The sequence below is a fragment of the Simochromis diagramma genome, unplaced genomic scaffold (genome assembly GCF_900408965.1).
Source record: "Simochromis diagramma unplaced genomic scaffold, fSimDia1.1 OVJJ01000602.1, whole genome shotgun sequence".
NCBI classification, from domain to species: Eukaryota; Metazoa; Chordata; class Actinopteri; order Cichliformes; family Cichlidae; genus Simochromis; species Simochromis diagramma.
In genome coordinates this window covers 11,280,272-11,306,976 of record NW_024387040.1, presented here as the reverse complement: position 1 = coordinate 11,306,976, position 26,705 = coordinate 11,280,272, and the positions used below count along the sequence as shown (strand labels likewise).

The window sequence follows — 26,705 nt, the reverse complement described above, 5'->3', positions numbered from 1 at the left end:
TTTTCCTTCACCATATTCATGATTAATATAAATTTAAGCTTAAATTTTATTCATAATAAACAACCAAAGGCATTCAGTGTTCATCATCATTCATCTATGCTTGTAATTTATTTCATAAAGTCTTACAATTTGTGTTACTGGTGGAAATACAACTTGGTTTTGAATTTAAAGAAGGATCGTCAGCCTTCTTTATTCAAACGAATATGGGAAGGCGTAGGATTGTTTGCAGATTATATTAGTTTGTCTGTTTTTCCTCCAAATTCCAAAACTATGACATCACAACAATGGGATTGGTCAGTAGCAATGTTGATCCTGGACACTATTAACATGATGCAGGAGTAACACCAACATGGAGATATCAGATACACCAGGTTTTTAAAAAGCTGGAAACATGTTAACTAACTATTCCTGTGCATATTTTAGCATTGATCATGTTTATTTTGTTAGAAATTTTCTTAAGAAAACAAAACTGGAGTCATGTTAATCATGTGGCGAAAACATTTACCTAGCATGTCTCCTTTTCAGGAATTTGATTTCCACTATATGTGCGTGTTTCCACAGGGGGGAGAGGAACTTCCACATCTTTTACTACATTTATGCTGGTCTGGCTGACAGGAAGAAGCTAGCCCACTACAAGCTCTCTGACAGCAAAACACCTAAGTAGGTTTGACATTCCTTAGCAATTTTCCCAAAACACTGTTATCTGCGTCCCATGCTGCAAACTCCCAACTTCCAGAGACCCCAGTGGTTCCTTTTTGTTTTGCAGGTATCTGTACCACGAGAACATTAAACTTGGGCCTGACATAGTGAACAACGCTTCCTACAAGGAGCAGTTTGATGCAGTCGAGCAGTGTTTCAAAGTCATTGGATTCACCCTGGAGGTATAAACTGATGTATTCATTACTGGGCCACAGGTTTAGCAGTATAACCTTGATCCCAGTGTTCACACTGACTTGTTCTCACTCTTCCCCATTAAAGTCACTCTATGTAAAAATAACATGTAAACAATCTTACTAGCTATAGCACCAGTATTGCTGGCATTTCAGAATCAGTGTGATCATGCCGGCTTCTCGTCTTGTATAAGGCTTGTGATGGAACATAAAGCTGCAGGCACATGTAGGCAATCAGTTCTTGACATTGTGAAAACCTAATGAGGCTCAAAGTACTGATTGCTCTTGGGATCTCCACATCAATAGTACTTATGTTATAATCACTTGGCAGTGCTATTTTACTGTGTCGTTTTGTCGTCCATGAAATGCACTTCAAGCTGATCCCTTAATATATGTGCTGCAGGTGAATTAGTGTTTTGTTTTTGTTTGTTTGTTCAAATCTGTATTGTTTGTAGATTTAAGATTTTAACAAACTGTGCCCTTTTTTGGTCTATTTGAACTGCTTTCATAGTTCAAAATAATAATTGAGCCACCTATTTTCGGATTGGCTACTCCTCGCAAACAGAAGGTTTAAACAGCAGGTGGGCGGAGCTTCTGTGCTCAAAGCTAGAGCTTTGAGTCTGAGCTGAGGTGACCATATTAGGGATAGTTGCACACACTGGTACATGTTTCCATACAAACTGTATTTGTTCTAATTTTTGCAGGAGCTCGGAAATGTTTACAGCACACTGGCTGCCATCCTCAACTCTGGGGACATTGAGTTTTCTCCAGTTGCCTCAGAGCACCAAACAGACAAGAGCAACATCTGCAACATGTCTGTCTTGGAGAACGGTAAGAAAAGAGAGAGAGAAGCACAGTGCATGATGACAGAAAACCAAATATGACTCTGAATTTCCTCTGCTACACCCCCTTCATCCGCCTCCCTCTTTTGCTAACCATCATTAACTCTGCAGGAGTCCTCCATGTTTAGATAAATACAGGAAATGATTTGGTTAAATCAATTACCCAAGACTGCATTAGTACATAAAAATCATTAAGAAGCATACATTTGTAATGGTTAGATATTATAGTGCATGCTTTGCATTATATTTTCTGAATTCAAACACCTGTTCTGAATGGTAATTTAGAAAACAACATAGATGCGGCCTATTAATTGAATGAATATTCTCCTGCTCAGTCAGAATGAGGCTACATATTGCATAAGATGTGCTGCTTTGAGTAAACTCCACACTATAAATGCTAACTTTTATCCCCTTCCTTATCTCATGTCACCTCAGTGGCATCTCTGCTTCGTATCCGCTCAGACGAGCTGCAGGAAGCCCTGACCTCCCACTGTGTTGTGGCCCGCGGAGAGACGATCGTCAGACCCAACACAGTGGAAAAAGCAGTGGAGGTGAGGGACGCCATGGGTAAAGCTCTCTACAGCCGCCTCTTCAGCTGGATTGTCAACCGAATCAACGCGCTGCTGCGGCCTGACAGCCAAGGGTAAGATGGGGGGGCAGAGAGTGTAACGGTGTGTTTGGTTGTCACGAATGAGGTCGTCTGACAAAGTTCCTGCTTTTGGATTAAAATAGATACACAACTAGATTCACTGCCAAGTCTTTAAAACTGCAGAATATACTTTAAAATCTACTTGCGTACATATTGCATCGAGTATAGTGAGCATCACTATACTCGTGAGCATCACTATACTGGTTTAAGTTGTAAAAGAATTAATGAAGTGTCAAAACACAAAAAAACCCTGTACATTTGAGATGTTAAAACCAACAGTTTAACAGTTTTAAACATAAAAAGACTATAAATTCTTTCTAACGTTTAAATGATGTCTGTCTACTAACATCCTCTCAGCTGAAGTGCTAAAAATTGCACTTCCGCTAATGGCCACTAGAGGCTCATTCTAGAAGCCTCTAGAGTCATACACTCCATGCCCAGTTTTCAAGCAGAAATAAACATTTCTGCAGCCTGCTACAAAATTCTCTTTTGCTATTTCTAGCTAATTTACACCTTTATGACAGATGTATGTTTGTAAATTAAAAAAAAAAAACTCAAATAATAAAATATTTTAAGGCTTTAAGTTTTACTTTTTACATTATTTTGTTCATTTTGAATTATTTTCTCAAAAGTCTGAATGAGTAAGTTTAAATTTTGACAAAAAATAATCTGAAATTTTGACTGTATGGATGGGAAATGGGGAAAAAAAAAAAGATGGGAAAAAAATCAGTGGCAGATAAGCTTCCAACTAAATATCCAAGACCTTTTGCTTTTTACACAAGTAAGAATCATAACTTAAAAATAAGAAAAGTATATGAGTGGTCAGCTAGAGTAGAGAAGTGCAAAATAAGAACCAGTCCACTTACCATTTAAGTGTCAGGCTACCAGAACAACATAGCCATCCCTAGCACCACACGGTTAGCTATTCTACGAATGCATTTAAAGATTTAACATTTTATCCTTGTCTTCTCCAGAGAGGACGACAAGGGCCTTAACATCGGCATCTTGGACATATTTGGTTTTGAAAACTTCAAGAAGAACTCTTTCGAGCAGCTCTGCATCAACATTGCCAACGAGCAGATCCAGTTTTACTTCAACCAGCACATCTTTGCGTGGGAACAGGTAAAGTTCAGCCCACGAACCTCACACCAGCATGCCCCCCAGCCTGTCACTGAATTCAAATAACACTTTCTCAGAACGTGAATCCCTCCTGAACAGCTCTCTGTGTGCAGTTTTCACCTTGGTTCTAACTCATTTCCATCTAAATTGAGATAACATGTCATCGTTTGTCAGTCTGCATTTTAAAAGAGATGGCAAGGGTAAAATATGCTGCCGTCTTTATTCACGGCAGAATGAGGTTCTCTGTTCTCCCCTCGTGCAGTCTCGTGAGAGGGTTTTGCCTTTGGGGGGGGTCAGAGAATGGTTTGCCAATGTTAAATGATTTGGAGTCACCCATTGGGAGGTGTTATAAATCATTCTAAACGAGGGTCAATTAGGAGTTGAAGACACTTAGTGCTGGACTTAAATTCACTCTTGGGTATTGTTGGAACCAAGCCCAGAAATATATTGTCCTATGCAGCCATCATATGTATATCCAGAGCATAAGGGAAATGTACAGTGCTGTGAGATTAATAGTTCTACATAAATAAGGCAGAATTAAAGGATTGCTGTATGGTAAGGTTTTATCAGCAGTGCATTTACTCCGCTGCCCTCATGTTTTCATGTATGTTTATGCGTGTGGTTGCATATTGTCCCAATCTATCTGCATCCATGCTGATTTTTTTTTTCTGCTTTACTTCATTTTCTTCACAGTGGCACTTCATGCTCGAATAAGCAGATTGATTTGATATTGTTTGTTCCCATTTTGACCTGTTCTCCGTGGAGTAGAAGTCCCTGGTGATGTTGCTGAGTCATAGTAGCAGATCTGAGTCAGCCTGATGTGATCAGGTTTGCTCACTTTGCCCTGCAGATCAGATTTATCAGAGCCGAGTTAAGAGGAGATAAAAGACAACAAATCAACATCGTTGATTTAATATAGTTATGTCCATAAACAGCTGTTTTGGGGCAATTTATGTAGGTAAATTTCTAGACGCTTTTATTTTAAAAGGTCAAGCCTTTGTGAACGCTAAAGCGTGACATTAAAGAAATAAAACCGAGGATATAAAACTGTACTGCTGTTTAATGGATCTTAAAGTGCATTTGGTATTGTAAGACAAGATTTCACTCATGCAGAAATACGGCTTTATTATTAAGGCAGCAGCATTAATAGCATCTTAGTATCAAGGAGATCAAGGAGTAATGACTATTGACCATGTATAGTAACCCAGTCCTAAAGGCTGTCCTGTGACAGTGAATATGTGTCATTAACCAGAGACCAGAAAAGCTACAGTGTCTTGCTAGGATTAGGAGATTAACCTTGGAATTAGTTTGATATTTAGAGCCAACTGGAGAGATCAGCATTCAATGAAAGGTTATTCACTTGTTCATAATTCATTCTAACATGTTATCATATATTAGGGTTAGCTAAAGGAATCCCAAACACACAAAGAGGTTGATTTGACATCTTATTTGGACCTTTTTATTTGGTAACATGGAAATCGATGGAAAACTTAAGAAATTCAGGCTTTCTTCAAGCTGTTGGAAGGTGTTTTGACCCATGAAAGGAGGCCATTAAAGACATTACATCACGAGTGCTTATTTCCACTCCTGTGCAGGATGAGTACCTGAATGAAGAAGTTGATGCTCGGATGATCGAGTACGAGGACAACCGGCCACTCCTGGACCTGTTCTTGCAGAAGCCCATGGGGATGCTGTCACTTCTGGATGAAGAGAGCCGCTTCCCGCAGGCCACTGACCAGACACTCGTAGGTGAGCTGCTCAGATTTCAATAGAGAAATGTTTGTTTTGTTTGCTTTATTATTTATGTTATCATGTTTTGAGTTTGGTAACCTCGGTAACCACAACTTCCTGTTAGTGCAGAGGCTGATTACATATGAGGTGTTAATCTAACTTTTCTCCAACTATACACTCTGATATTTTGCTTTGTCCCAGAGCAAGATAACAAGTGTGGTTGAGTTGTGGTGATCATTTAGGTTGTGGCTCCAAAACGATGACCACACAGTGACAGACGTTTAAAGTTGGCTGCTGTGACGGTTTCACAGTCAAATATAGCTTGGAACAAAATTTTGATAATATCAGAAATTTAGGTTGACCCTCTCACAAGCCTGGCTGCTGCTGCGCCCTACATATACTATACTATAGATTTATATGATATTTATATAATATTATAACTTGAATCTGGGGTGTGTAGGGACCTTCGGATGGCCTTGGGTGTTTGGATAATTAACTCATGCAGTCTGATATTTTAGAGAAATTTGAAGGTAATTTCAAGACAAAAAGCTTCTGGAGGCCAATGAGGGTTGACCTGGGCTTTGGGATTCACCACTATGCTGGAAAGGTAATTTAACATTTAATTCTAATCATAAACTGAAGCTGTTTGGCATTTGCTATTCATATCTTTCTTTATACCTCTCTACCAAACCTTAAGGTGATTTACAATGCCGCGGGCTTCTTGGCCAAGAACAGAGAAACCCTTCCAGCTGACATTATCCTGCTGCTGCGGTCGTCGGAGAATGAGCTCATTCGCAAGCTTGTCACTCACCCCCTCACCAGAACAGGTGAAGCAGACACAACAGCTCTTTGTGAATGAAGTTAAAATCAAGTTAAGAAAGAAAGGTAGAAGGTGAAAAGCTCTAACTTTTGCTTCAATTACTTGAAAACGGTGCAGAAGTACTTAAAATAAAATGACAGGCCATTCTTAGCCTGTTTAGCTTCCTCCTCTGTTCACGTTCACTGACTTGATCAGCAGTAACTCTCAGCATGACAGGAGCCTACTGTTTAGACTTAAAGTAACCTCAGTAATTATCCCACCTGATTAAAATAACGTGCACTGCTCTGTTTCTTCAGATGGTTTCTGGATGTGTGACTAAGTCTCTTTTCTCTGTTGAGGGCAGTTTGTTCACTGACTCGCTCTCTAATCCACTATTCATTTCACAGGCAACCTTGCCCACACCAAGGGTAAAGGCATAAACACAATACGGAGCCCACGGACCCCGACACGCACCATCACCCTCGCCAAGGTACTTACAGCACTGTCTGCATTATCACTGTATTATCTCCCACATAAAGAACTTCCTCTGAAAAGTTGTTCAATTTATTTTCTCCATATTACTCTCACTACTCCAGTCGAGACCTGCTGCTGAATTACAGTTCAGATACTTGTGTCTACTGTGTTTTTCATTCATTCTCTCTCTGTTTTTACCCAACTGTAATTACTGCTTATTTTATTTATTTTCTCACTTTTCTTTCGTTTTTCTTTTTCCTTTTCGCTGCATTTCTGTTTCAAAAGATGGGAGTGCTAAGTTTATACAGTTCTTTTTCTTTTAGCGAGGTAATAAAGATGTGTGTATAACTATACCCTTTCCTCACTCTAGATATCCTTATAACAACCAATTGGATCCCGATATAGTGGCCTGTAGCTTGGTTTGAGATAGTTACAGTTAAAGTTACTTAGTTCAACAAAGTGAAAAGCGACCTATTATGCATTTCCTTATTTTCTATTTGATATACTTGTCAAAAAAAAGAAACACAAGTAACATAACTATCATATACAGTATATATATGTATATATATAAGACTTTTAACCTGCAGAATGGCCTCCTCTGGACGTGCAAGCAACACCTCCGTGCCTCCTGTGTTAACAAAATAGTAATTCCATTAACTAAAACCAGAACTGAAAGCTAATCAACGTGTTTGGGGTTTTTAAAAGATTAAAAATGCACAGTAATCAGTTTTAAAACAAAGATATGATGATATTTTATATGTCATCATATACAACTTTGCATAGCTCCTCATGTTTAACATGACAAAAGTTCTAAAGTATCAGTTCAGCATGAGCCCCTAATGAGCCAAAAGCTTGTTATGATGCCAAGGAGAGCAGGTATCCCTAATGTGGTTATCTCAGGCACACAGCTCTGTCTGAACAGAGGCCCCGCCTACCTGCTGTTGAAATAATGTGTTTGTGAGAGGCAGCCAATCAGATGATAGTTGGCTTAAAGGAAGAGGGAAAAGAGCTGAAGCAGAGAGTGATTTGATGGGAATCACTCAAAGCTATTTTAATGGACTCCAAGCATAAAAATATAAAGCTGGAAATGAGCATAAAAGGTCTACTTAAAAGTATTTTCCTGCATTAAGTCTCTGTGCAGATCATTATGTGTATTTGCAGCCTTGCTTTGCGAAATGCTAAATGCACCTAAAAACATCCCTTACTTCCTTCTGATGTATCTCTTATGCCGTGCTAATACTAGACTTGTTCATATATCACTGTGGTGGATTTGTGTTTATAGCACCATGCCTAATTCTGCTAAGCAATTTCAGAAAAATGGCTTACATAGTCAATCCATTTTTTAAAAAATGCTTTTAAAACAGTGTTAAAACTTTAAATTTTGCACTCCAAGCATTCCGTAATCAGCCTGACTCTTTCAGGTGCCAGTATCCAAATAAAACTCCTCCTGGCAACTCAATTGCGTGGCTTTACGTGCCGGTGTGAATTAGTTTAGATTGCAGCCGTACACCATTGCTAAATGTAAGCCTCAAAGCCATTTGCTCACCTAAAACCAATCGACAGCGGCTACATTTACAAGAACTGTTTGATTAGTTCTTGAATTTATTTCCATTCATCTGCATATTTTAGGGAAAAAGCTCATCAAAGGTTTTGCTCTTGAGAAGCCACGATGAGCGATTTAAATGCTAAAAAACAGCATTAGGCTGATGGCGTGCTATAAAGGTGGTCTTCTCCCCGTTGTGTTTGTGTTGAGAATTAGATGTAGAGCTTATTAAAATGTTACCAAATATGTGGTAAAGGACAATTAAGTGGTTTTTTTTTTTTTTTTAATTTAGCTGTCTGTTTTTTGTTTTTTGTTTTGTTTTTTGTTTTTTTTTGGGGGGGGGGGGGTGTTTGTTTGTTTTTTTTCTAAGCAGTTTTTAAGCATTGAGTCATTGACATGTGACTGATTTGAGTGTAACACTGTTGTATATAAGTAGACCATATTCTTGATTTGGCACTACTTGTTTATCCACTTTATGCGTCTCTTTTGCAGCGTTCTCTGGAATTAAAGCCTGCAAAAAAATTCTTGCTTGATGTAAGCAAATGAAAACGGTGATTGGTGGTTTTTCAAAAACACAATCAAATGTTTGGAGTAAAATTTGCACAGGAGAAAAAGATAAACCTCATACATGTCTCATTATTTAGTCAGATATCCATAGTGTACAAGCAGAAAATATAAAGAGTAGTATTATTGGCCTTTTTTAATATGTTTTATGTTCTTGGGTTTTTTTTAGCCAGGTGAATCTGGAGACACGCCTTACCACCCTAGAGAAACCACCAACATGAGAACACAGACAGTGGCCTCCTACTTCAGAGTAAGATTTGAACATTTTTTTTAAATTATTTTATTTTATTTGCTTGGATCAGTTATTTGGGAGGTTTTTAGAGAGAGCCACAAATTAACAAACAAATACAGTTGTACTCAGTAGTTCACATACACTCATCATGAGCGTGATTTCATAGTAATTTTGAGCTTTTAATAATTTCTTTTAAGTGTTTTGTTTCCAGGGTGGAATGATTGTACAGCAAAGATCCTAAAGATTTATGCATGTATTTTGAATTTTCTACACAGGGTCAGAATTATAAATACAAACATAGAAATTATACATACAAACTCAGATATATAGATACTCTTTTAGGGCCGGGGCTGGATAACCGCCATCTACCATTATAGAATTGTACCATAAATTTCTAGCTGGCTTTCTTTGGGTGCCTTCTCTCACCAGAGACATTATAACTACCATATATTTACCACAACTACCCCTAATCTTCTTCTTCTGCTCCTTCTAGTACTCTTTGATGGACCTTCTGTCCAAGATGGTGGCAGGTCAGCCTCACTTTGTGCGCTGCATCAAGCCCAACAACGATCGCCATGCCAACAAGTTTGACCGTGAAAAGGTTCTGGTCCAGCTTCGATACACTGGTGTTCTGGAGACTGCCAAGATCAGACGCCAGGGTTACTCTCACCGCATCCTGTTTGCCAACTTCATTAAGAGGTCAGTGGTGAAAAGCAGAGCTTATGAAGTGATTACAAAATCAGCGTGTAGAACCTTGATATTAGTGTCCAGATAATTACATTGATTGCTGCAGGTACTACTTATTGGCTTACCATGCTAACGAGGAGCCCGCTGCAACCCCAGAAACATGTGCTGCAATACTGGAGAAGGCCAAGCTGGAAAACTGGGCTATGGGAAAGACAAAGGTAAGGAGAGATTTAATTTGGTGTTTACTGTTGTTTGTCACTGTTTGGTTAAGTTGAGGCAAGAAATTAAAAGAAATTTTCCACCTTTTTATTGTTGCATCCCTTCATGATCCAGCAGGAATCTCAAACATACGGAACAAACATCCAAATGTAGTACATTGAGCTCAGAGTTGTGCTGATTTTTTTGAGTCTCCTTTGCCAGAGGCCAATTTAAAACTTCAATACTAAATAAAACTTTTTTCCACACGTTATGGTCATGAATAGATTCAAATCAAGTTAATAAAGGACTCCAGATGAAGGCTCATACACCCAAACCATTTAGGTTAAACAAGGCATGAAAATAAAAGAATGTGCTTCTGATTTTTTATTTTTTTTATTTTAAATCTATAACCAAAGAGCATTTCAAAGATCATCATCATCTAATTTCATAGATTTGAGTGAACAACAGTGATTATCCCACAACTGTAAAAGGCTGATGGGGTGTGGTCGTCACCCTGCCAAGGGGTCAGGTGGTTGGGTGGCATGGACCCTCAAGTTTCTGTATTAAAATAGCTCGAGAACAAAGCAACATAAGATTTTGAAATTTATACCATAGATGTATCCACTAAAAACGTTGGAAAATGTTGAATCTCAGTGACCTCTTTCTCAAGGTTATGGTCAAAGGTCAGGTTTTCATCCAGTATGTACAGCTCCTGAAAATCTTGGAGTTTGAATCCTGATGACATGATCTCAAGGTCAGAGGTCAGATTTTCAAATTTATACCTTAGGTCCATTAACTAGGAGGCTAAGGGGTAGCACTGACAGCTGCCAGTATTTTTATTCTGATTACCTAGGGTTAGGGTAAATATTAATACAAACTGAAGCCAGTTTAGTGAAGGCTACTTTCTTTGTAATGCTTTATCTTCTGCTACTTTATGGATTAGCATTTATTTATTACTTTTCTAATCTTGATAACAACTTAAAACACTTTACACTATGAGACTCATATGCATTCATATTGCACTGACGCGCACATGCAAATGCCACATACAAAGGTACCTTAAATTGTTGAACCCAGAAATCTCCTGCTGTGAAAGAACAATAACTTCTGCACTGTCGTGCCTGAAAAGGGAATCCAACAGTGCTTGCGTGATTCTGCATTTGAGGCTAAACCTACAGTGTTATGTTTGTATTTCAATAACTAACAGTTGTTTTTATCCCTCTGGGCTTAGGTGTTTCTCAAGTATTACCACGTTGAACATCTGAATCTGATGGTACAGCAGACAACACAGCGAATCATCCTGGTTCAGGCTTGTGTTCGAGGCTGGCTTGGAGCCAAGCGGTACCGGCGGATATTAAAAGAGCGAGAACAAAGTGCCCTGGTGCTGCAGTCAGGTTAGTAAACTGTGCACGCTGGTTGTGTACCACAATGTCAACAAGTTATAGAGGAGGCATAAATTTTTTTTTTTTTTTTGTGCTGCAGCATACAGAGGCCATCAAGCTCGGAAGAGGGTAGCTGATGAGAAAAGCAAAGCAAAGTTGGAGGCCTTCATCATCCAGTTTCAGGCTGGTAGGAGTCTGATATTAAATTAGTTACATTATCTATATGTGGTGCGTATTATATTGGCTTACCCTTATTCCATTTTCTTCTTCAGTTTGCCGAGGCTATCTCGCAAAAAAGAGGTACAAAGAGATGGTAGATGAGAAGAATAAAGCGGCAACCAAGATTCAGGCTCGCTACAGAGGGCATAAAGAAAGGAAGAGCTTTAAAAGAAAGCTGTAAGAGAGATGGAAGCTATGCACAAAGCAGCAGTGAAATGTATTTTTTTCTTTTCTTCTTTTTAACATAAATGTGTCTATTTTGCTTCCAGGGAAGCCAGAGAGAAAGAGAAAGCAGAGACTGCTTCGAAAGAAAATGAGGAACAGATAGCAAAACCAGAAAATGATGCAAAGAACGAGGAGGACGAAACTAAAGCTGCAGTGGTTCTTCAAAGCAACTATAGGGGCTACAAAGAGAGAAAAAAGTTTAAGGAGAGAAAAAAGACGATGGCTGGAGCAGAGCTGGAATTGCCAAATGCAACAGCGGAAGAGGGACAGGAAAAAGATGTCCAAGAGTTGGCTAACAAAGAAGGAGTAGGTGAAAAGTCAGCTGATAAACAAGAGGAGAATGAGGAAGATGAAGAAAGTACTTATGAAGCAGAGGAGAATGATGACAGTGATAATACTCAGGTGCCAGAAGATGAGCACACAGAAGTGGCAGAGGAAGCAGTGATTCAGGATGCTGAGCCTAAAAAAGAAGAGCAGGAGGATGGTGGACAGAAAAAAACTGCAGGTGAGGAAGCTGCTGATTTAGAAGAGGAAACCAAGGCGGCCACTGTTCTCCAGAGTAACTTCAGGGGCTACAAAGAGCGGAAGAAATTAGAGGAAGAAGGCAAAATCCCAGCTAAGAAACAGAAAGCAAAAAGTCCTGCAGGGGACGAAGAGCTGGAAAAGGAACCAGGTAGTGATGAGGCAGAAAAAGAAGCCTCAACAACAGCTGAAAATGCAGATGAGACCAAAGCGGCTGTAGTGCTTCAGAGCAATTTCAGAGGCCACAAGGAGCGCAAACGACTCGAAGAGGAGGGAAAGCTCCCCAAGAAAAAGCAAAAGGAGAAAGATGTTCCATCAGAGCCTCCAAAGGAGGAAGAGACAGAGGAATCTCTTCCAGAACCCCAGGAGAACACTTCTAGTGAGAACCGAGAAGGGCTGGATGAAGAGAAAGCAGCTACTGTCATCCAGAGTAACTTCCGAGGCCACCGGGACCGAAAGAAAATGAAAGCTGAGAGGGAAGCGCAATTGAAAGCTAAGGAGGAATCTGGGACTCCCACTGATGCAGAACAGGAGGAGGCTGTGGACCTCACTGATGTGGTAATTGAACGTAAAGATGAGACAGACGTTGAAAACCAAAGACTGGAGGAAGAACACGCTGCAGTGAAGATCCAGAGTAACTTCAGAGGGTACAAGGACAGGAAGAACCTGAAGGCCAACAAGGAAGCTGCACAGAAAGAGACAAGAAGGCTGGAGAGCTTCTCCAGACAGGTTATAGCCTCAAACAGATTTTATTGAAAACTCACTATCTTGTCATTTTCTTTCCAGTCATATATTCTTTTTCCTTCTAATCTCTCCAACAGATTGCAAAGACGTCTGAGGACTTTCTGACTCTGCAGCAGAAGCTGAATGAGATCATCCAGGCCCATCAATCAGACCCTGAGAACAATGGCATGTTGTTTGTGAGAGGAAACGCAATCAATGGTAGCTTCACTCCCCAGCGTCGCCATTCAAGTAAGATAAGTGAGGTTGGCTAGGTGAAAAACAGATTATAAAGCAATAAAAACAATTCATAATGCTGTCATGGATTGACCCAAAGTTAATTTGAAGTTCTGGTTCAGCTTTTGATGCACTGGACCTTTAGATAATTAAGAAAGACAGTCTGTCCATTCTCACTGTCTTCTCGGCTTCTCTAGTCTTTTTCAGTCTGCTGAACTGAAGATAATGGATATGGTGCCCAACTGCGCTCAGAACCATTGACCGAAAGTTGTCAAATGCGACTGAGCTATTAGCTCTATTCAAACTGACTGAAAACAACAATCTGGGCCAGGAGTGGGTGCTCATTTTCAAGGATAATAAATTCCAGCTATTTTCTCCCTGTTCTTTAATTTTGATCGATAAAAAACAAAACAAAAAAAACAAGGAGATTGCAATTTTATTGCTGACTTCTGGTAGATGACCATGTTACTGATTAGGGATGCACCGATACCACTTTTTTGGAAAATGAGTACGAGTACGAGTACTTGCATTTCAGTACTCGCCGATACCGATACCGAGTACTTACTCATTGACAAATGCCAGCCATTTGACTCTCTGGTAGTAATAAGGGAAATGTATTTCATATTATATATATTGCATACATTTGTATTTGTGTATTTTAGTTACAAATATATAATATTTCAGATGTAAAATAATCTTACATTTAGTACTGTAGTTTATCATTGAATACCTATAGCACACAGACTTTACCTTGGGTCAAGTATGGTGGAGATGAAGTACAGTGGGTTGGTCTTGACGTCACTGAAGCGCTTTTTGACAGCTGCCTGTAAGGTTGCTTTCTTTGTCTTGACACCGTGGTCCTCGTCTGTTTCTCTGTTTAGAAGTCTCACTAGCACAGTCACAGCTGGGATGACATCAGAGGCTAGTGCGTCGTAGCTGCTCACTTTTTTTAGTTAGTTCCTCAAAGGGGGTGAGGATGGCAACAGTTGTCTCCATAAGAGCCCACTGGTGAGCGGTGAGATAGTCAGGGAGTTCATGCTCGGACACATACACCTCCAGCACTCGCTTTTGCTCAATGAGGGACTGGAGCATGTAATACGTGCTGTTCCAGCGCGTCTGTACGTCCTGCTGCAGTCTCTTTATTGGCTGGTTGAGCTGTCCCTGAATGTCCTCGAGGCGGGAGTAGGCTAAGGTGGAATGTTTAAAATGCCCAACTATTTTCCATCCCACTGCTATAGCATCAGCTATGCTCCTCTGTGCTAATAAGCGTGGGTAAATAAGCGTGGGTAAACTCTTTGTACTTGTTGTTGTGTTGGGATTTTAGGTGCTTGATTAAATTACTTGTGTTAAATGTGCTACCTTTTGAGCCTCCTCTGGACAATTTCGCTGAGCACAATTTGCAGTCCGCCTTTGTTTTCGTGTCTTCGTTCACTTTGAAATAGTTCCACACGTCTCGCCTCGCCTTCTCCTAGCTCTGAACTGCAGCCGGGGCCTGGGGGCGGGCACTTGGCACTTGTGATTAACCCCTTACATGCCGCTCAAACATAGACAGGTCTCAGACCGTGGTATCGGTCCCCGGTATCGGGGGACTTTTAACGAGTACGAGTACTTTAGAAAATGTGGTATCGAGGCCGATACCAGATACCGGTATCGGTATCGGTGCATCCCTATTACTGATGGACAGTATCTTCTTTCCGTGTCCTGCAGCTCTATTAGATTAGGAAACCTGAGAAGGTCAAGTGCCAAACAGGAAGCATTTCTCTTCTTCATGTGTCATCAAAGATAACATTTGATTTGCATGGGTGATATCTGTAATTGCTTTTGGGGTGGTCAATGAAGAGAGGCAGCAATTTGAAAAGTTCACTTTGCAAAAATAAAGATGACAGCTGTCATTGTACATTCAGGTGTCTCAAGTAAACAATCTAATATTTATGTAATGAAGGGTCATATTTGACCACAATCTCAATTATTTTGCTTTTTATCAAGCTTTAGAGTCTTTTGAGTTTTATTACAAGGGCATTGCATTTGCAGTACCTTTTTAATCTTGTGTGATAGCCTTGTAATGCTCTGTTTGTAAATTCAGTTTTAACTTTTTTAGTAGTCAACATTTTGAATAATCACTTTTGTTTTGGAAGTTGTAACAGTACACCAGGGTACCTTCAGTAAGACTGTAGCATTTAACTTTCACCTGTCACCAGAAAAGCCCACATTTTAATTAATTTTGTATTATGAATACATATTCATTCTTTGACTAGTACCCTAAATAGTAATATGAAAGTAGTAATCTAAAGGGAGAAGACAAAACCAAAAGCCAGCCACAAAAGGATACTGCCCACAGACAAATGAATAACGTAAAGCCTTTGAGTTTCAGACTGTATGCTTTGAATGTACTGAATGATCTTGCATTTCTTTGATTTCAAATAGTTTTTTAATTTCGCAGAAGAGTGTTTTATTTTTTTCCTTCAGTTTGTCACTAACTTAATCCCTTTGACCAAGTGTTTACATTATTTTATGGTGTTTCTGTCCTGAACATAATACTTTTTTATCCTTAACCATGCTATATTTAATATAAAAAAGATATAGTAAAAAATAATAATCCATAATGGAACATAAAGCTTAGCTAGTCTTAAAGCCTTACCACAAAGAGAAAACTAGCTAACTCAGTTGATAACCTGGTACTACTCAATTGCACTGGGTTATACCCTCATTGGTCTTTCCAAGTAATTTTTCTTCTTTGTGACATAAATTCATCACGGTGCAGAATACATTTCTCAGATATTTGGTCCACGTTGACACTACACAGTTGCTGATTTGTTGGCTACACATCCCACTTCTGCTATTTACATAAGCAAGCAGCTAAAAAGAAGTACCTAATACAATGGCCAGTGAGAGTGTGTTAACTAGAGAGCATTTAATGACTCTTACTCAGTTTATTTTCTTTCAGAAAGAGCCCGAATAGATGTTTTTGTTTCCAGTCTGTATGCTAGGCTAAGCTAACTTGCGGCAGTGTACAGATCTGCAGACAAAAGAGTGGTATCACAGAGTGAGCTACACAGATAACAGTCTTCCTTTAATCCAGGCATGTTTGCCCTTTACAGACTCTTCTCCAGCACAGTGCATTGCCTGAGGTAAAGCAGAATGAATTATCAGTGTTATTTCCAGGGGCTAGTGCAACTCCTATGAAATTATCCTTTTCAGCTTCACAAAGTCATTTCTCCATTGACAGCGCTAATCTGTCCTCATGAATTTCACTGACATAATAAATCAAAATCATTTGCAATACACACACACACACACACACAGAGAGAGAGAGAGAGAGAGAGCAGAGGAATCCCAGTCACATTGTTCTTCAGGAAAGGTCATCAGATGTTAATCATGTTTTGCGAGTTAGCATTTCCAACAATTATGGCAAGAAGTAATAAGTAGGTACGTAAAATTGGCTTTAGTTGTTTGCAATTCAGAATGACCTTTGGATGGAGTTGTTCAATAATGTTACAAACTTTTTACCTTCTTCACCTGAGAGCTTCTGTACGTGATGGATTGTTTTTTTCCCGTATGTGAACAGCGATTAATAATGAGCATCAAACAAAGGTCACTGTAATATATTTATAATTGCAATAACATAGATGAGGGTTGTTGATACAGTACATCATGTATGACAAACATGATAGATTGCAGTACAGCCGCTGCAAGGTGGGAGATGTCAGGCATGAAAGCTGCCCACCCAATCACTGCATGTTCAAATACCGTACTCGGAATTAAACGTGGATCATTACGAAGTTATCAAACACTGCACTTCCACAAGTGCCTTAGAAAATATACACTAAAAAATATTCCTGAGCCTCATAAAAATGACACAATAATCTTGAGTAAGATATAAATGAAATATAACATCAAATGTTTATACCTGTATCATTAATCTGGACTGCACTGGTGGTTCTTGCTTTGAATCTAGTCATCTTTCATTTCACGACTTCTCTCTAAAGTCATCTGTCAAAAGTTTAAAAAAAAATATAAATATATACATATATATATATATATAACATAATGCAAAAACACATTATGTGCATGTTATATGTTCAGTTTTCTACTCTAATTTATTTGGCATCTTGCAGGAGAAAAATATTATGAATTGCTGAGGCTAACCTCCAGATGTAGAAATCCATCACAGAGTAGAAATACCTTCCTCCTCTCCAATTGACCATAATGCTAACATAAATCCTTATATATTTCCAGAAATCTGCATTTTACAGCAGCACTCTTTGTTATTAAAGGCTGCAGAAACGTATTCTGTGAAAAGTAGGAAGTAAAAAGATGGAAATACAAACTGATTTGAAGGCAGCAATTTCTGGGCAGTCGTCTCTGTCTCACCATCCACCATCTCATCTGCCATGTTTGCTCTTTAAGAAGGGAAGAAAATGCCCCAAAATACTTCAGCTAAGAGTACTTTTGTGAAATAAGAGGCTGCAGCAGTGGTGGGCATGCCATGAAAACCAACTGACACTTAAAAAAATGCAAACTGATCATGTGTTGAAGATATTTTGAGAGTTTATCAGGAAATAAAGTTGTGCATTTTTGTCAGCCTCATTTTGCCCAATTATCATCAGCAAAACCAGTGCCGGATGCATTAAACTGTCTGTGTTACTTTTCAGCTGACAAAAGATTGTCGAGAACCCCCCGCAGGAACCAGCAGCCAAAGACCCTGAATACACCAGAGGACTCCACCTATTACAACCTGATTCATGTAAGGCTAAGAGAAGGCGACGAACGATTTCAGATATTTTCTACAACAAAGCTTTGCCGTCAGCTGCACCTGTAACCGCCTTCCCAGCATCTAGCTTTAATAATGCACTATTGATTGTCAAATTTTACCCTGTAGTAGAGCTCTTTACCACACACCGTATGTTGCCAAGGTGAGAAATATCAGACTATTATGAAGCTGTCTGGAAAAGTATTTTTGTCAATGGAGTGATTTTCTTCAGAAGTTTCCCTTTTGTACTAAAAGTAGTCCCTTTTTATTCAGTGTTTATTGTTAGAAATCTTTTAATCATTTTGGTGCACAATAGCACCTGATTGCTGTTTACTGTTCTGTTTGTTCTGTAGTGTAGTAAACACTGCAGATACAATCTAGTCGATAATTAGACTGACGATCTCTTTAGACATTTAGGCATTCAACACTCAAAGCAGCAGAGTTTTACTAAATCGATTACTGTGCTTTCACATTTGCTCAAGTAGTTTTAAAACAGAAGAATTCCGTTAAACTTTAGTGGAATTAATATTTAAACAATATTTCATTTTGCATTGTTGAAAATATGAGAGAACAGCCACTAAAATGGTGGTGCATCCCATTAAAAAGAGACATGTCACAGAAAACCTATGGCTAAGGGGAAAAAAATCCACTCGCTGGACCCTTTATTAGCTGCTATGAGGTTGGACCCTCTTTTACCTTCAGAATAACCTAAATTCTTCATAGCAAAACTAACTGTTGAGTTTAAATGAGGCTTAGTTGGTACTACAAGGCCCAAAGTGTGCCAAGAAAATGTACAGTGACACCATTATACTATGGTGGATGGAGAGATGTTTTCATGTTGTTTACACCCAGATTTGACCCTGCCATCTGAATAATTCATCAGAAATCATTAGACCAGAAAATGTTTTTTCTTCTGCTGCTGTAGCCCATGTTCTTCAAGTTTCAACATGTTGTGCTTTAAGAGATGCTCTTCTGCATACCTTGATTGCAGCAAATGGGTATTTGAGTTACTGTTGCCTGCTTGATAGTTGTGTGGGAAAATCCCAGCAGATCAGCAGTTTCTGAAATAATCAGACCAGTCTGCCACATTCAAAGTCACTTAAATTACTTTCTTCACCATTCCAATGATCAGTATGGACTTCTGCAGGTTGTGTCTATATGGTGCAATCAAATTGGCTGATTAGATACTTGCATTAATGTGCAGTTTGGCTAGTGGGGGTCTTTTATCTGACGTTTTCTCACTGAGTGACTGAAATGCCTCTCATAGACATCAGTGACCATCATGCTTCAGTTTAACGCATTATTTCCAAATTGTTGTGTTTTTCTCTAGATTAGTTGATTGTGATTAGTGGTAATGCTCTCCTATAAGATGATATGTCACCGTCTTATACAACAAGATATGTCATCTAGAAACCATGAATATAGAGTGTTTGTGGGTAAATCCATCCAGATATTACTGTTGGCTGTTTGACATTTAATAATCAGTTCTCCATCTCTCTTCATTCAGCGGTCTGTCCAAGATGATAAACGCAAACCCAGGAAAGAGGGGTAAGTGTCCCACTCTTATTTTAACAACCTATTAGCTACTGTTTTATGAGGTTGGCATGCTGCCTCCTTGCTTGCTACTCCTGGGCCATAGTAACAACTACAGCCTGGTGCCGACATAGGGACAGTGCAAGGGCATAGGGTCCAAACTTAATGATCCACAGTGATACACACATCCACAGTTAAATTAATTGCCCTCATCTTTTACCTCTTTACATTGGCTGAATATCATATTCTTAGAGAAATGTAACGTAAGGAATCCCAAATTGGTGGTTTGGTATCATTTATAGGAGTTGTTCTGTGGGTTTCTGCATTATGTGACATGTTTCGAATATACTGGTAAATGTTTTCAGCATTTTTGTTAAAGAAAAGAAAATGAAACCAGAAAGTATCTGTGGATGTGTGCAGTCATGCATATGTATGTGCCGTACAGGCCACAAGGTGAGCATCCCGCACAGAGTGAGGGGTTGAAGATAGACCGATAGGGCTGGCTGAACAAGCAGGGGCCTGGGTACTTTATCACAGCAGTCTGAGGAGACACAGACATGCACACACACACACTGAGCCCCCTTGATGTGGACACACACAATACAACACAGTGCTAGACATCAAGGGTAATAATTTGTTAGCAAATAAATAAAGCCAGCGATGGACAGGCGCAGTTTACATGCATCATTAAGGATGAGAAGGTCAGCAGGAACAATAGTGTCTCTGGCTGAAGCTGACAGCAATTGGGCTTGGGAAATGGGAAAACGTGGGTGGTAGGGATAGAAAGCTGGAGAGTATACTGATGTGATGATAGTAAATGAGAGTGAATACATGAGAAATGGGGAGGGAAAGTATGATTGCATAGCACAGATATCTATATTTTAGTACCACTATCAGAACTCTGAAATCTACAAGTTGGTTGGTTATTCAGCCTATTTCAAGCTTGTGAAAACTTATAGGCTTCTCACCACACTGCATTTCAAAAATATGTCTGTAATCGTTGTGCATTCAGTGCATAATTAATTCTGTCATATTATTTGGGACATTTCAAACAAGTCTGCAGCTATAGGTTAATGTATGCTTGTGGCTAATCATATATTGCTACTTTAAGCTAAATACTAAAATGTTGATCTCTGGTAATATTTGCTTAGAGCATTAAAAAGGCCTGTAACCCTATTTTTAAGAAAAAGTTGTTATCTAAGTTATTAGAACTCAGGACATTTAGATTTGCCTGCTTCTTGTTGGTATGAAATAGTCTTCCATCTGCTTTTTTCCCCAAGGGGTGATAACATTTTACATTTTACACCACATCTTCCTGAAGCAAACGTCCCTTTTTTCCAGGACTACACTCACATATGACACACTGCGGTTGGATTTCTTGCCAGAAATAAACCAAGGATCTTTTGTGTAAATGGCAAATGTGTTAACCACTACACCACAGACAACTCATAAAAAGCTAACTGTGAGCTAACCTTTTATGTTCTAAAATGAGGCCAGATTTAGACATTAGCTATTTCTTACCTCATTATCTTTGCTTCTCAGTGTAAGAGAATGTTTACAAAAAAAGCCACCATGTTGATTTTGGTCTGAAATTAGATACCCCACAAGTTGCATTCATCTTGCTCATCAAGCACACAATGCTGGGAAGTCATCCAAAAATGCTTCCGTGTGCATATCAAGGTACTTCACTTGAATCAAATGAATCATTTGTCTAAAACAATTTCACTTTCAGTCTGGAGTGATATATGGCTGTTGCTGTCCCTAAAGCCATGCATGGCTACATAAATCAGTAATGACAACAGTAATTAAAAGTAATCTCTGAAATGTGGTAATACATGTATGTACTTCATGTCTATATAAATTATATGAGTAAAATCGAGCGTAGAAAGGCAGGAATATAAAGTCAACCTTCCCAAAAATTAAAGAAAAAATAGTTTTTAGTCTACCCAGAAGAATTCAAAAGATACCAGACAAGCCCCCCTTTTTTGTTCTGACCCAGCTTATAAACCACTTCTTTATTTTGGATTAAGGGCCTTGTAAAATGGCAGAATAGCCACCTAGCTTTAAAAAAAAGAAAAGAAAGTTTGCTCAGTCACTCCTCAAAGCTTCTCTCACCTTATCAAAGAAACTCAAATGTTTAGTCAACCCAGAAGAATCCAGAAGATCCCGGACGAGCCCCCATTTATTTTCTGACCTGGCTCATTAGCCAGTACAAAAAATGAAGAGTGATTTCAGAGCTTTAGATTACTGAACAATCAAAGTTAAAAATTGAGATGATGCAGTATAAAACAACAGTGAAGACTATATGCTGTACTTTACCAATAGTGGCAGGCCTAAGCCGACCCCCAACCCAGGTATACCTTTATCTGGTATGCCTGAATAAGACTCATGCACTGCCACTCCAAGGTCAATAAGGGGTTCAGAAGGACTTGTTAAATGTGCCATATCTGGTTAGTTCAATGTGGCAAGTGCCTTGAGATATTCAGTCAATTTATGTTGTCGTGTTAGTAATGTTTGAGTTGTATATGGCATAAAAAAAGAAAAATCAGTGGATGTTGTAGGGAATGGCAGTACTTCAGCTAGTTAAAACACGACCAGCTATAACCTGAAGTCTTTGTCACAGAGCCATCTTAACAAACAAACTGAACATCTGCATTCCTCTGTGAATTATCTAGTGCTACAAAAACTTTAAAAAAATTAAAAGCTCTTATATAATAGATCTAAATCTTGTGCTAGCCATTGTCATTGTGGTTTTTCTTTGTCCGTGCTGTGTCAATCACATAATTGAGCTAATAGTTTAGAGGACAGGAGAGGTAATTATAATCAAGGAGAAAGAATGTATTTCAGCTTTAGAATAGCACATTTATTGTAATTCATCAGTGGGATAATTGTGTGCCAACCCCGCCTCCAAAAGTACAGTGATAAGTTCAGGTCAAGCTTCAAACACATCACAATGTAAGAATGAGATCAGTGTACTGGCAGTACTGACTATATATTCTGATAGTGGTTATTACCTTATGTTAACAATGTGTGAGACATATTGATCTGCACATTGAAACTGTCCTTTTCACACTTCTGTTCAAATGGAGGTCAAAGTGACGGCTGAGAGAAGGGCTGCACAGTGCAGATGGACAGTTTACACAGTCTGGTGAGCAGATACCTGGATGATGAGGACTTGATAATTATCCTCTTCTCAATAAGATTTGTCTTCTTTCTGCTGCTCAGTTAATTTTATAGTCACTGCTATCACAGAGACAAATTTTAAAGATGTGAAATCAGCTGGTGAATTAACTTGGGGAAAATATTTTTCTCCTTTTCTACAATAAAGAAATAGTTATATTGATGCCAGCATTTAGTGGCTTCTAAAAGAAAAAAAAAAATCACAAAAAGCAGAAGATCATGAGTATCTCAAAGACCTGCTTATAGACGAAGAAAGTTAGAAAAAACAACAGCTCTGCATGTGAGCAGAATAGCTAAACCCTATGTTTATGAGGGGCAACCAGTCAAAGGAAAGTTAGCCTAAAGGGGAGTGGCCTTAAAGGAGATGTTTTGACTTGTTTTAGACAGGAAGCAAAGAGCTTCACAACAGTCAAGTATAAGAAAAACAAGTATTATTTTTGAAGTCTGATTCGTGCAGAGCAGCTTCAGTCGAGTCAAAATTAAAAATTTGAGTATGAAATGAGCACATATGGTCCCCTTTAAAGAGTTGCTGAGGTAGCTGCATTGAAGTCCATATAGCCAACCTGCGCCTGCTCCTAATTTTAAAATAAAAACTAGAATAGAGTTTTATCTGACCTTAAACAAATGACTTTATAATCAGATTTGAACGTAAAGTAAGAAAAACATAACGAGAGGGAAAGCACTTAACTTCGATCAAAATCTACTATTGAGGTTATAGTGTTTATGAGAAATGCGTTGTATTGATTTTTACAGCATTCGCGTCTGGTTTCAGTCACACCTGTGCTCTATTTGCATCCGGAGAACCTGTTTAAAGACTGTTTGATGACACTCTAATGTCTGTCTGACCCCGTCCTCTTATTTTTGCTGTAGCTCAGGGAAACTGTTGGATGTGGATGACCACTACTACCCAGCCCTCTCTACCAGCCGTTCTGAACCCTCCATGTCCAAAGAGAACACATCATCCATGCCTGAGAGGAAGCAATCTATAGGGAGGAGGCAGTCAATGGAAAGGAGGCGGTCCGTAGAGAGGAAGCAGTCCATGGACAGGAGACGATCTATGGATAGAAGGCAGTTTGGGGACAGGAGGCAGTCTGTAGAGCAGAGACTGACTGCTCCCAGTCGACAGATCCGAGAGAGGGCCGCACTGAACTGGAGCGTCCCAAATCTGCCAAAGAAAACAGGTGTGTCATTTATGTCCTCTTCATAGTGTCTCTGGCAATAAGTAAATGTCCTATAAAGTGTCCCTGTATTTTTGTGAAACTGTGCATGACTGCATTAATTACTTGTTTCTGCTTTTTTAATAATAACAACTGTAGACCTCCAGCTAGGTTTCAGCTGCAACATGAACCAACCCCATTCAAAGCACCTGAGAGATAACTTTCAGCTATGTTGTAATCAGCACCATCAATAAGCTTCAATAAGGTGGAACCACTTTTAAGCTGGAAATCAGTTTCCACTTTTTATGATGCCATTTTAATCTTTGTCAATACAGATCTGATCGTATTTTAATGAGGCTGGAGTACTAAGCTAGCAGCTAATGTTGGATAGCTGGTATGGCTATAGTTACAGTAAGGACAATAGTGGTTAGAGACCATGGCATGCTACAATTTTGCAACTGTGTACAGTAAACTTTGTAGTTTTGAAAGTCTTCACAGCAAGTCTATGAAAACTCAGTCAATTGTTTTCTTCAAAGTGACTTTGCTGCTTTAAAGTTGGTAATAAAATGGCAATAAGATGAAGTCAGTCTGCTGAATAAGGTCAAGTAAATAATTACACGCAGTGTGTTTATGATAATAAGGAAAATTGCTGTCATTCGTTGCTAATCTGTTGCAGTCTACACATTCAACAGACGTTCGCATAAATTACTTATATTCATAGTCCAGTCAGAACCTCACAGATATAAGACAGAAATTCTGAAATTCCTTCACAAATAGTGATGTAGTTGTCTCTTGTCTTTAATTCTAACGTTGTGCTTGAATGTATAGGCACAGTGCACAGATATCAACTAATTAGTGCTTTGTAACATGCAAATAAAATACCAGACTTTAACTCATCACAAGCGTAGACTTGGAGAGTTTGTATCACTTAGCTGGTCAAATAATTTCATCATAAAGGCTACAAAAGGCAGAAACACCACAAACACAGTCAAGACTTCCAGTTCAGTGACTTTAATTAGCTGAGGTGAAGCCTAGCAGACAGATTAGCAGCCTAGCCTGCATCCACCTGTCACTCAAACCAGTCTCACCCATAATAATGCATAGTTTTAAGCCTTGACTAAATTTAATTTGCTGATTCATAATAAAAATTTCACTCCACAATAAAGTTTTTGTGAAGAGGTAAATTATCTGCAGAGCCAACAACTGGGCTGTAAACATGTTTATTTTTTACAGAAAGTTGTTCAGTTTAACATGAGCTTACTGCAGTCTGCCTCAAGTGGCTGTTTGAGGAACTGCAGCTTTTGGCACTTCAACTTTATTTTTATTTTTCAGCGCTATTCTGCTGCCTGTCACTAAAAGATATTATTAAAGATTCTTCAGATCAGGACTACAAATCAGCTACTTGATTTGTAGTTTTAGTCTGGCCACATCCTTACTCCATAATAGGACTTGTGAGGTACCAGCACCTCTGTTTATGAGTCTGGTTTTTGAATTTTAGTTTTTACTTGCTCGAAGGATAAATTCATGTATGAATTTAATCTATTTTCCCTTCAGCTTGGCCGCTCCCTTGGACAGCTCATGATAAATGGCCCAAATATGATAACCAGTATGAAAACCTTGAACCCTGAACATGAATCTTTTCATCTCCTTTCCATTTAATTTTGTTTGTTTGTTTGTTTACATCCCCACGTCCTACCTTGTGTTCAACATTTCTGTTTTTATCTACTTGTGCTGAAATTTGTCTCCTTTGTGTAATCGACAGACGCTCTGTTCCCAGAATGGCCTCCACAGAGAGCCGGACTGAAGAGAATCCATACGATTTCAGACATCTACTGAGGAAGACCTCGCAGAGACAAAGGCTGATCAAACATTACTGAATACAGGAAGTGACTTTTGGCTATTCGGGACTTGATCGGTCGGGATCGCTGATCTCACCATGTGGCAGTTTGTTCTGGTGTCCTGCTAACCACAGCACATGTTTCATTTATTTTATTGATCTTCAGACACATTGTACAACAGTTTGGGTAGGAAATGAAACTCCTCTGGACTTAACTGGACAGACTGTATTGATTTCCATGCATACAGTGAACACAGAGTACAGTCAATGTAAATAACAAGATGTCATACTTTTAAACTTGCTGTAAAATAAGGTTTTATTTATGAGACCAACAGTTTAGTTACTGGTATTCTGTATTTCCAATGTTTTTTCTTCGATATCTTTATTTTCTTTCAAAAAATTTGCAGGTTGTGCTCTTAAAACTTTGCATTTCAAGTCATTCTGAAGACTAATCAGCTTCATATTGTGAAGAATGTACATTATTTTATCTGCTCAAATGTTCAGTTTGTTCACTTAAACAAAAAAATATATTAAATTCCTCGTCCCATTTCATTATTTTTAGTTCGCTGCTCTCAAATTAGCCGAAATCGCAAACTTGTCATAACCGTGCAAAATGAATAACGTAGAAGGAAAAATGCAAAGACATTCAGTGTTTCATTGCCTGTGTGTATAAAGTACATCAATTCCTCACATTATCCTCCATCCCGCGTTATTGTTGCTTTGTGCGCAATAATCACTACATTTGAAATAGCATTCACTCAAATGGCAGCCTTTGATTCTTGTGAATATTTGGTGGAAAAGTAAGAAGGACAGAATGTTTTTTATTTATGTATTTATTTGAATATTGATGCCAGATTCAACCTCTGACCTTTATGTGACATTTTTGAAAGAGAAGCCCCCCTTGGGGGCTGTTAGTGAATCCCCAGCTACATGCTGACTGCACACAGTGCACAGTGGCACAAAAACACATAGGGCTGAAGAAATCCTGACAAAATGCAGACTACGGAAGAAAAACTGTTACAGCTTCCTCCACACACAGGATTAACAGACAAATTATTTAAAATAAAGAAATATTACAAAATGTTACACCAAGTTTGAACAAAGAAAAAAACTCGGAAATGACACAATAGAGTGATCTCATAATACACTGAGTGTGTGTGTGTGTGTGTGTATATATATATATATATATTTTTTTTTTTTTTTTTTTTTAAAGGG

General features: G+C 38.8%; 1 protein-coding gene and 1 long non-coding RNA gene across 2 annotated transcripts in view; one reads left to right on the top strand and one right to left on the bottom strand.

Moving 5' to 3' along the window:
- Positions 1–26,643, top strand: part of myo3a (myosin IIIA) — a 70,615-nt gene extending 43,972 nt beyond the window's left edge. Inside the window, 22 exon segments of the mRNA XM_040044028.1 lie at positions 562–660; positions 767–881; positions 1,595–1,721; positions 2,168–2,375; positions 3,356–3,503; positions 5,096–5,249; positions 5,750–5,838; positions 5,929–6,058; positions 6,438–6,520; positions 8,781–8,861; positions 9,337–9,542; positions 9,637–9,748; positions 10,960–11,122; positions 11,211–11,297; positions 11,383–11,506; positions 11,599–12,805; positions 12,898–13,048; positions 17,686–17,777; positions 19,291–19,331; positions 23,367–23,635; positions 23,638–23,677; positions 25,416–26,643. Of these exon segments, the coding sequence (XP_039899962.1) occupies positions 562–660; positions 767–881; positions 1,595–1,721; positions 2,168–2,375; positions 3,356–3,503; positions 5,096–5,249; positions 5,750–5,838; positions 5,929–6,058; positions 6,438–6,520; positions 8,781–8,861; positions 9,337–9,542; positions 9,637–9,748; positions 10,960–11,122; positions 11,211–11,297; positions 11,383–11,506; positions 11,599–12,805; positions 12,898–13,048; positions 17,686–17,777; positions 19,291–19,331; positions 23,367–23,635; positions 23,638–23,677; positions 25,416–25,530 (3,841 nt within the window). The 3' untranslated portion in view covers positions 25,531–26,643.
- On the bottom strand, positions 9,415–14,491 carry LOC120741253. The gene is made up of 3 exons (XR_005697583.1): positions 13,784–14,491; positions 9,656–9,731; positions 9,415–9,530 (listed from the first exon to the last, which is right to left on the bottom strand). It is a non-coding gene; the product is annotated as an uncharacterized LOC120741253 (long non-coding RNA).
- Positions 26,644–26,705: the final 62 nt, after the last annotated feature.